Here is an 11288-nt window from a genome sequence, read left to right on the forward strand (position 1 = left end):
TGCCTAACTAGCAAGATATTGAAGGCCAGGAAAAAAGTCTCACCTGAGGAACATGTTCTTTGATTGAATTTAATATGCTCAAGGCCCTGACTCCTAAGGACAAAGAGATAAGAGTGCACTTGGTTTGAAATTGAACGTCGATCAGTCGTGTCTGACTCTGCTCTTTGCGACCCCATGCAGTGTAGCCTGTCAGGCTCCTCTGTCCATGGAATTCTCCAGGCCAGAATACTGGAGTGGGTAGCTGTTCCCTTCTCCAAGAGATCTTCCCAACCGAGGGATCTTCCCAACCCAGGGATCAAACCCAGGTCTCCCACACTGCAGGAGGATTCTTTTCCAGTGAGCTACCAGGGAAGCCTGCACTTGGTTTAATACTCAATTGCTTTTCTATAAGCCACTACAGGATTGAAGTGTTTCAATACTTTAGGTAAATTTTGCTATTTTTAAAAATTTCTTGTAAAAAGTAATTACTCTATAACACCTGATGTAAATGATTCAGAAGCAAGCTTACTAAGCTTGTCTTAAAGGATGCCTGCATTCAAAGCCAAGAAATTCTCAATTTGTAATTGTGTTGTTAAAAACCATAGAACAGTCTTTTGGACTCTGTGGGAGAGGGAGAGGGTGGGATGATTTGGGAGAATGGCATTGAAACATGTATAATATCATATATGAAACGAGTTGCCAGTCCAGGGTCAGTGCATGATACTGGATGCTTGGGGCCGGTGCACTGGGACGACCCAGAGGGATGGTATGGGTAGGGAGAAGGGAGGGGGGTTCAGGATGGGGAACACGTGTATACCTGTGGTGGATTCATGTTGATGTATGGCAAAACCAATACAATATTGTAAAGTAATTAACCTCCAATTAAAATAAATAAATTTATATTGGAAAAAAACAATCAGATATTTTCTGATTAGAGTAGAACATTTTTTAATGGAGCTATTCCTAACATTATCTCCCTAAAATCACAGAAAGACTGAAGCAATTTTTGTGTTCTATTTTGTAAGGATTACTTTCTTTTGCAGAAGCACCTCTCCTAGAAGGGGAGCAATAAGGGCTCCAGGCGCTATGAAAGAATAGGGACTCTCCCCAGGGACAACTTCTCTCAGCCACGCACTTAAGTGGTACAAAAACATACCACAGTTGAAAACAGGTTGTGTATGGTGGGGATAAGGGAAAAGTCAGTGACTATGATGAATATGAAAGTCACTGAATGAGATGAATAAAACATTTCCCCACCCACAAAAAAAAAAGGCGGGGGGGAAGACTGGTCTAGCTCTAGGTTAGTCTTGAGTCACCAGGTGGGAGTTTAAGAAGCTTCTGTTGAGACCCAAAGGAGACAGAATCTAAGACAGGCCACAATGGTGCAGTGACAGAATAAAGACCTGGTTGCTAGGGTCAGGGAGTAACCACCAGAAGCCCGGAAGAAGAGAAATGGAGCCCTAGCTCCTAGTCCCCTTTCCCACCCTCCTTCCTCTTAGGTTGTGTGAGATGTTACCTTTCACCTAAACATCATCTTCCTGATTTCAGACCTTTTAACTCTGATCTCTGAGTTCTGCTTAGTTCCACATTTTCTACCCATTTGCACAGAGGACCACCACCTGTCCTTTCTGGAATCGCTAAGGTTTTCTACTTCACTTGTGACCTGGTCATCAGCCCTACTAATTCAGCTGAGATGGAAGTGCCCACCCTCTCCAAAACACGTAAGCCTCCTGATCTCAATGAAGAGTCTTTGGACCTTGGGATTATGATTGCCTTATTTGAAATTGGATCAATTCCCCCGGTTTCTTGCAGTTCTCTTCCTTCACTAAAAAGTAGTGACCACGAAGCAACTGAACAGCGAATTGCAAAGAAGTTTGAAAGCCTCTTAAAAGAAATTAAAGATATTGTTAAACATGTGACAAGTTATGAACAGAAGGTCACAGAAACAAAAGAACCTTTTAAGGAAACCAATATGTTTGAGGTGTCAGAACTTAGAGAAAAAATCATAGAACTTGATGAAATAAATAAAGAACTAGTGAAAAAACTGCTTGCTAGTTTGGACCTAGGGAAAAAAGAGAATGCAAAGAAACAGGAGATGAGGTTGGACAACCAGAACTCTGAGGACACAGTGCAAGACTGTTCAGGGGATTTGGTAAATTGTTCAAAAGGACAAAAAGCCCTTCCTGAAACTCAGCTAAGTAAGGAAAAAGCAAAGCACGGATTCCCTCACATTCAAGAAGAAAATATCAGACTGAGGAACAACATGGAGCGGTTACTACAAGAAGCAGAACACTGGAGTGTGGAACATACTGAGCTCAGCAAACTAATAAAATCCTATCAGAAATCTCAGAATGACATCAAAACTCTTAAAAATAATGGCACCCATTCCCCAACTCAAACAAATAATGAGTCAGCTAAGCAAGAGCTGGAGGAACAAGTGAAGAGATTGAAAGAAGACACATATTCATTGCATTTGATTGCAACCTTGCTGGAGAATGAATGCCAAATCTTAGAGCAGAGAGTAGAACTGCTTGATGAACTCCATCATCAGAAGGAAGAACCTCTACAAGGGGAGCCAATGCAAATAAATCATGAGCAGAGCGACAAGGAACAGAAGCTACCAGAGGCAGAGAAGGTCAAAATACATGAGAAAAACATGCCAGAAGTGGAAGGTACATTTCACAAAAGAGATCAGTTCTTTACAAGCCTGGATATTTGTCATAATAAGAAAGCTCATAATAACCAGTTCAATACTCGTATTGCAAAAAGAGCTCTTGTGGTAAAGAGGCCAGCTAGCAGCTTAAGTTAAAAAATACCAAAAGTAGAAGAAAAGGCAGATCTTCAAAAAACTATGTAGTACATCCAGCTCCAGGCATATCAATCATCAAACCTAAGAGAGACCTGTTTGTTCAACCAAGAAATAGCCATAGAACAAGAAGATTAACAATTAACATTATTCATTACCTTGATGGTTAGGTAAGTTTGGTCTTTAATGACCATCAATGTCAACTTTTGCTCACATTAGTCATCTTTACAAGCTGGTTTTGTAGTTATTACACAGAGATCTATGACACTTTAACCAAAAGTGAGAATTTACAGGTCCAAATAAGTAAAGATCTAAATAAAAACCACAACAAACAAAGGAAGGGATTCTTTTTTCTTTATTTAATCATTGCCTTGGGGAGAGAAGTTCTGGGGGAGAAAGTATATAACACTTTAATTGTGAACCTTTCAAACTCCCTTTCAAACACATATTCCTTTTCCTATTTATTATCCACTGAAGTGTGGGCTGTAGTGGAGTTTTTAAAAAGCTGATAAGTCACTCCTAATCTTCTCATAAATTTCCCTATTCCCTGGATCTACTGTTACTAATATTCCCTTCTTGTTCCTCAACTAGTAAATGGTGGGCATACCAGGCAGCAGAGACCCTTGGGGAAGGACACCTTGGCTTCTTTAGAAGAATAGATGTGTCTCAAGATTTTGTTCTGTGCTGGAAAAATTCCTCTCATTAATCCAGGTGAGGATAATTATTCAGAATTACTCAGGGAAAAAAGCATTATCATCTGTTAAGAGGACTGAACTTTTGGTTCCAGGAAAGATGGAGCAGAATCACTTCTCCCTGTTCCTCCCATTCAGTTCAGTTCAGTCGTTCAGTCGTGTCCGACTCTTTGTGACCCCATGAATCGCAGCACGCCAGGCCTCCCTGTCCATCACCAACTCCCGGAGTTTACTCAAACGCATGTCCATCAGGTCAGTGATGCCATCCAGCCATCTCATCCTCTGTTGTCCACTTCTCCTCCTGCCCACAATCCCTCCCAGAATCAGAGTCTTTTCAATGAGTCAACTCTTCACATGAGGTGGCCAAAGTATTGGAGTTTCAGCTTCAGCATCAGTCCTTCCAATGAACACCCAGGACTGATCTCCTTCAGGATGGACTGGTTGGATCTCCTTGATTGAGTCTTGGTTGAGTCTCCAAGGGACTCTCAAGAGTCTTCTCCAATACCACAGTTCAAAAGCATCACTTCTTCGGCACTCAGCTTTCTTCACAGTCCAGCTCTCACATCCATATATGACCACTGGAAAAACCATAGCCTTGACCAGATGGACCTTTTTTGGCAAAGTAATATCTCTGCTTTTTAATATGATATCTAAGTTGTCATAACTTTTCTTCCAAGGAGTAAGTGTCTTTTAATTTCATGGCTGCAGTCACCATCTGCAGTGATTTTGGAGCCCCAGAAAATAAAGTCTGACACTGTTTCCCCATCTATTTCCCATGAAGTGATGGGACCAGATGCCATGATCTTAGTTTTCTGAATGTTGAGCTTTAAGCCAACTTTTTCACTCTCCTCTTTCACTTTCATCAAGAGGCTTTTGAGTTCCTCTTCACTTTCTGCCATAAGGGTGGTGTCATCTGCATATCTGAGGTTATTGATATTTCTCCCTGCAATCTTGATTCCAGCTTGTGCTTCTTCCAGCCCAGAGTTTCTCATGATGTGCTCTGCAAACAAGTTAAATAAGCAGGGTGACAATATACAGCCTTGACGTACTCTTTTTCCTATTTGGAAACAGTCTGTTGTTCCATGTCCAGTTCTAACTGTTGCTTCCTGACCTGCATATAGGTTTCTCAAGAGGCAGGTCAGGTGGTCTGGTATTCCCATCCCTTTCAGAATTTTCCACAGTTTATTGTGATCCACACAGTCAAAGGCTTTGGCATAGTCAATAAAGCAGAAATAGATGTTTTTCTGGAACTCACTTGCTTTTTCCATGATCCAGCAGATGTTGGCAATTTGATCTCTTGTTCCTCTGCCTTTTCTAAATCCAGCTTGAACATCTGGAGGTTCATGATTCACGTATTGCTGAAGCCTGGTTTGGAGAATTTTGAGCATTACTTTACTAGTGTGTGAGATGAGTGCAATTGTGCGGTAGTTTGAGCATTCTTTGGCATTGCCTTTCTTTGGAATTGGAATGAAAACTGACCTTTTCCAGTCCTGTGGCCACTGCTGAGTTTTCCAAGCTAAAAACCCTGAGCATTAAGTATTAATATAAAATGAATGCAAGAAGACTCTGAAAGATGGAGTAAAGGAGGTGTAATAGCCAGGGTCCCCGAGACTTAATGAACGACGTACTGTGTTGTTTCCTGAGTTTTCTTTTGTCTCTTATATATGCTGGGAGATGACAACCCAGAAATGCCAACACATTTAGACAAAAAAAGCAGGCACCACCCCCTCACCCCCCAACCCAGGCCTGCTTTCTCTTGACAGAGGATGAGAAAACAGTCTGGCAAGAAAGAAACTTTTTAAAAAATTGCCCTGCTCTGGCCAAACTGCATAAAATTGTCTTGCTTCCACTCTCATCCTTATCAGCAAATACTGAGCAAAAACACTAGGCTTTCATTGTTGCCTGGCAGTAATGAAGCACTCTTCTGCTTCCTTCCAAGGTGGTACATACAGAGGTGGCAGAGAAGAAACCTTGGAGTTTCTCTCCCATGTGATGATAACAAGTTGCTCCTCCCTCAGCCCTTTTCCCAGTAAAACTAAATATCAGTGAAGGCCCTGTGGATAGCCTAGATTTCTATACTCTTCCCCTGTTCTAAACCTAAAACAAGAGGTTTAAGTAGGATCCACAGTCTCAGAACACAATGCCCCAAATGTCCAGAAAAGATAGAAAAATAACTCACTCATTATACAAAGAGAAAATCTCAACTTGAATGAGAGAAGACGATTAACAAGTGCCAACAATGGCATGATACAGATGTTGGAATTGTCTAGCAAGAAGTGTAAAGCAGTCACAAAAATGCTTCACTGAGCAATTGCAAGTACTCTTAAAAAAACAAAAATAATAGAAAGTCTCAGCAAAGAAACGGAAAATATAAAGAAGAAACAAATGGAAATTGTAGAAATAAAAAATATAATATGTAAAATAAACTCAATGAATGTGCTCAATAGTAGAATGTTGATGTCAGAGGAAAGATTCCGTGAACATGAAGACAGAAAACTAGAAATGACCCATTCTGGCCAGCAGGAAAAATAGGCTGAAAAAACTCCCATAGTCTCAAGAAGCTTAAAATAAAAACTATCTAACATTGGTGTTATCAGAGTACCCCCAAAAAAGGTAGAATGTGGGCTGAAAAGTATTCATTGAAAAAAAATGGCTGAAAATTCCACAAATTTAGTGAGAGGCATAAACCTATAGCAGAGAAAGCAATGGCACCCCACTCCAGTACTCTTGCCTGGAAAATCCCATGGATGGAGGAGCCTGGTGGGCTGCAGTCCATGGGGTCGCTAAGAGTCGGACACGACTGAGCACTTCACTTTCACTTTTCACTTTCATGCATTGGAGAAGGAAATGGCAACCCACTCCAGTGTTCTTGCCTGGAGAATCCCAGGGACGGGGGAGCCTGGTGGGCTGCCATCTATGGGGTCGCACAGAGTTGGACACGACTGAAGAGACTTAGCAGCAGTAGCAGCAGCAGCATAAACCTATAGATTCAAGAAACTGAGTGAACTCTAAACAGTATAAATTCAAACACATTTAAGGCACTCATAATCAAATTTCTGAAGCCTAAAGACAAAGTAAAAAAGCAAGTACAAAGAACAATGGTGGAACAATGATCCAAATGACAGTGACTTTCTAATCAGAAACCTCCAAGGCTAGAAGGAAACAAATATTTTTCAAGAACTGAAAAAAAACATCAACCCAGAATTGTTTACCCAGTGAAAACAGCCTTTAGGAATGAAAGTGAAATCAATACATTCTCAGAGGAAAACTGAGAGGATTTGTCACTATTTGTTGAGAAAGCTCATTTTGCTATACATCTAATTCTCATTTTTTACATTCAAGAAAATGAGTGTTCCCTTTAGCCTCAGGCTTTGTCTTATTCTATTCCCAAAGAGTAATTTCACATAAGTTCTGTTCAGTTCAGTCACTCAGTCAGGTCTGACTCTTTGCGATCCCATGGACTCCAAGCAGTCCAGGCTTCCCTGTTCATCACCAACTCCTGGAGCTTACTCAGACTCACGTCCATGGAGTTGGTGATGCCATCCAACCACCTCATCCTCTGTTGTCCCCTTCTCCTCCCACCTTCAATCTTTCCCAGTATCAGGGTCTTTTCCAATGAGTCAATTCTTCACATCAGGTGGCCAAAGTATTGGAGTTTCAGTCTCAGCATCAGTCTTTCCAATGAATATTCAGGACTGATTTCCTTTGCAATTGACTGGCTTGATCTCCTTGCAGTCCAAGAGACTCTTAAGAGTCTTCTGCCACACCACAGTTCAAAAGCATCAGTTGTTCGGTGCTCAACTTTCTTTATAGTCCAACTCTCACATCCACACATGACTATTAAGATGGAGATTTGTTGGCAAAGTGATGTCTCTGCTTTTTAATATGCTGTCTAGGTTTATCATAACTTTTCTTCGAAGGAGCAAGTGTCTTTTAATTTCATGGCTGCAGTCACCATCTGTAGTGATTTTGGGGCCCAGAAAGTAAAGTCTCTCACTGTTTCCATTGTTTCCTCATCTATTTGCCATGAAGTTAATGGGACCGGATGCCATTCACATAGGAGATGCTAAATGGATGAAATGAGAAACTACAACAGAGCTGAATCAAACAATCGCTTCTTACACTTCAGCTTGTTCATATGCATTACCTGAACAAATCGTCAATATCATTTGTTTGTCAGATGTTAAGAGTATAACTTTCTAGTTCTTCATACAAGCACTGCTGCTGCTGCTGCTGCTGCTAAGTCGCTTCAGTCGTGTCCAACTCCGTGCGACCCCATAGACGGCAGCCCACCAGGCTCCCCCGTCCCTGGGATTCTCCAGGCAAGAACACTGGAGTGGGTCATACAAGCACTGAAACTGCTAATTACAGGATTTTCACATTTTTGAGGGAAATGCTATAATATGCAACATTTGTTGCATACAGCACAAACTCCAGATAGTCAGAGTGTCAACTTTGTATTTATGTAGCACCATTGTTGTTGTCCAGTCACTAAGTCATATCCAACTGTTTGTGACCCCATGGACTGCAGCACGCCAGGCTTCCCTGTCCTTCACTACTTCCCAGAGTTTGCTCAAACTCATGTTCATTGAGTCAGTGATGCCATCCAACCCAGAAGTAAAATTTCCACTGGTGAGAACTCAGTCACCAGGCCATACCTATCTGAAAGCAACTGGAAACTGAGGTTTTTAGCTGGGTAACTATGTCACCCAGGCAGAGGGAAAATTAATTTTGGAACACTGTGAGATGGAGAGAAAGTATTTTTGTATTTCTGCACTGTTCGGGTTTTCCAGGCAAATATTATGGCAACTTGAGATCCCAGACTCAAAGGAAGCTGTAGAAGATATTTTCCCACTACATAAGTAATAAGAGTTCAAAAGAGTTATCTAACTTTAGAGATAGATGTTAACATTTTAAGTTGGGGTGCCTCACCCCAACTGGGATTTGGAGACGTGTTTTGTAAAGCTGGAGACACTGAAATTACCTAATCCCCCGAGAGATTTACATTATAAAAGGCTTAAGAGTGAGAACCCAGGATCCAGAGGGTTTTTTTCCTCTCTCCTCTTAGAGGGGGAGAAAACAGCTGTCTTTTTTTTTTCTGCATAAAAGCCTGGATTTCTTCTCTCATCTTTCCTCCCCCACATTATAGGCCCCAGTGCTAGGGTGACATCTGGTTCTCATTTCTCTCCAGGGGTAAGAATTGGAGCAAGAGGAACTAGCACAATTATGATTGATGTAAGTAATAATCATCTGTCTCTGATTCAAGAACCTCATGTGTCCATTCAGGATAAAATAGAGATGAATACTAAACTCCAATAAAGTCGATCAGAATCTCCACCACAGGTCCTATTATAAATGAAGTATAGGGCATGAGAAATTTTCACATATTGGAAATACAAAAAATGTAATTTGAAATATTGCTTCCTACTCCATAAAAGTTTTTTTTTTTTCCCCTCCTGTCTAGAATATGTATCATGTTATAAATAACCTAACAGAGGAAATTTTCCTATTATAGCCCTTAGTAAAAGAAAATGATTTCCAGTTAAACAGTATTGAGGTACCAAAAGAATCACTTTTTTTTTTTTTTTCCTTTTGCCTTTCCCTCTAATGGAAACTACCATCCACTCTATTCTATTTTCCAGCCATCTTGGTTAATAAAACACTGTGCAGTTCTGCTATACTTTATCAAACATGTGGTACATGTTATCAAGAAAAAAATTTTTTTTGCTTAAATAAATTACAGCTTTTTAATTATCAAATAGAGTAAGTAATTTCTGCTATACCAGACCTTCTAGGTTTGGTTGTCAGACTTTATTTTTCTGGGCTCCAAAATCACTGCAGATGGTGACTGCAGCCATGAAATTAAAAGACGCTTACTCCTTGGAAGGAAAGTTATGACCAACCTAGATAGCATATTCAAAAGCAGAGACATTACTTTGCCAACAAAGGTCCGTCTAGTCAAGGCTATGGTTTTTCCTGTGGTCATGTATGGATGTGACAGTTGGACTTTGAAGAAGGCTGAGTGCTGAAGAATTGATGCTTTTGAACTGTGGTGTTGGAGAAGACTCTTGAGAGTCCCTTGGACTGCAAGGAGATCCAACCAGTCCATTCTGAAGGAGATCAGCCCTGGGATTTCTTTGGAAGGAATGATGCTAAAGCTGAAACTCCAGTACTTTGACCACCTCATGTAAGGAGTTGACTCATTGGAAAAGACTCTGATGCTGGGAGGGATTGGGGGCAGGAGGAGAAGGGGACGACAGAGGATGAGATGGCTGGATGGCATCACTGACTCGATGGACGTGAGTCTGAGTGAACTCCGGGAGTTGGTGATGGACAGGGAGGCCTGGCGTGCTGCGATTCATGGGGTCGCAAAGAGTCGGACACGACTGAGCAACTGATCTGATCTGATCTGATCTGAAGTGTAATAAAATTATTCTTCTGCCACAAGGTCATATATATTTTTATCCGATCCTAAACATGTAAATGAAATTCCTGAAAACAAGTCATTTTTAAGGGTGTTTCATGTGAGTTCCAGTGGGTAATAATCCATTATATTCTTTCAATTAATGTAAGATTTATTTGGAGAAGTATCATGGCATTTTCTATGTGGAAGAATCTTCAGGCCATCACTTGTTGACAGTGAAAATCTGGAACGATAATTAGTATTGACCTTATTGAGTTCTTTAACACAATATTTTCTCATACCTGTCAAAGTCCAATTAAAAATTGAACTATTTTTAATTGTTCAGAGGTCCAGTCTTATCATCAGTATATTTCTGTCCAACAGTGATAGTAACTTTTAAGAAATACATTTTTGGTTAATCCTCTTAGGAAAAAGGGGAAATTCGTACAAACTTCCTAGTCAAATAATTTTTTCTTAATAAATTCTTCACAGTAATGAACTAGATTCTTGATTTCAGAGTGCTTGGATCCCTATAAAGTTTTTCCCATCATGCCATAGCAGTGCCACAGATCATTTAAAGTTCTTAACAACTTATGGGCTTCCCTGATAGCTCAGTTGGTAAAGAATTCACCTACAATGCAGGAGACCCTGGTTCAATTCCTAGGTCAGGAAGATACCCTGGAGAAGGGAAAGGCTACCCACTCCAATATTCCGGCCTGGTAAATTCCATGGAGTAAAGTTTTCCCCATCAAGCCATAGCAGTTCCACAGATCTTTTAAAGTTCTTGACAGTAGTAATAGTAATATTTTAGTAAAAACAAGCACCTTGTTTCCCCTTTAAAATATATTCCATGAGCCAAACATTATTTTTTAAAGTTTGGTTTCCATTCAGATCAAAGAGCTTATTTACTACCTTTTAACTATTTAAAAAATTACGAAATATGACAAATATAGAAAGGCACATAAAACTCATATGTACAATTAAACAAATGATTAAAAATTAAAAATCTATGTAATCACCCATTTGGTCATATCATACTGTTTTCTAAAGTGTGGCCACACCAGTTTATGTGTCATTATCACTCTAACAGCATTTCTATTGCCCCATAGTCTCACTTAAATTTAGTATTGTCAGACTTTTTAATTCAATGGTCATGTAATAGTACCTCATGGTGGTTTCAATTTGTATTTCCTGATTACTGAGTTTAGTTAACTTTTTGTTTGTTAGCCATTTGCATTTCGTTTTCATGAAGTGCCTATCTTTTGCTTCAGGTTATTGATATGTAGGAGTTCTTCATGTATTCTGAGCACTGTGATGATTATGAGTTGCAAATATTCTCTCTCACTCTGTGGTTTGGCTTTTTTACTTTTCTGCATTTCTTTTGCTGAACTGAAATTCTTAATTTCAA

At 40.1% G+C, this 11288-nt stretch overlaps 1 protein-coding gene across 3 annotated transcripts; it reads left to right on the forward strand.

Moving 5' to 3' along the window:
* The first annotated feature begins 1318 nt into the window (after nucleotides 1-1318).
* SPZ1 (spermatogenic leucine zipper 1) lies at nucleotides 1319-9189 on the forward strand. 3 transcript variants are annotated; one of them, XM_059878726.1, is made up of 4 exons: nucleotides 1319-2955; nucleotides 3377-3496; nucleotides 8669-8712; nucleotides 9120-9189. In XM_059878726.1, the coding sequence occupies exon 1, from the start codon at nucleotides 1673-1675 to the stop codon at nucleotides 2786-2788; it is 1116 nt and encodes a 371-aa protein (XP_059734709.1). In that variant the 5' UTR covers nucleotides 1319-1672; the 3' UTR covers nucleotides 2789-2955; nucleotides 3377-3496; nucleotides 8669-8712; nucleotides 9120-9189.
* The last annotated feature ends 2099 nt before the right edge of the window (nucleotides 9190-11288 follow it).

Source organism: Bos taurus, chromosome 20 (assembly GCF_002263795.3).
Source record: "Bos taurus isolate L1 Dominette 01449 registration number 42190680 breed Hereford chromosome 20, ARS-UCD2.0, whole genome shotgun sequence".
NCBI lineage: Eukaryota > Metazoa > Chordata > Mammalia > Artiodactyla > Bovidae > Bos > Bos taurus.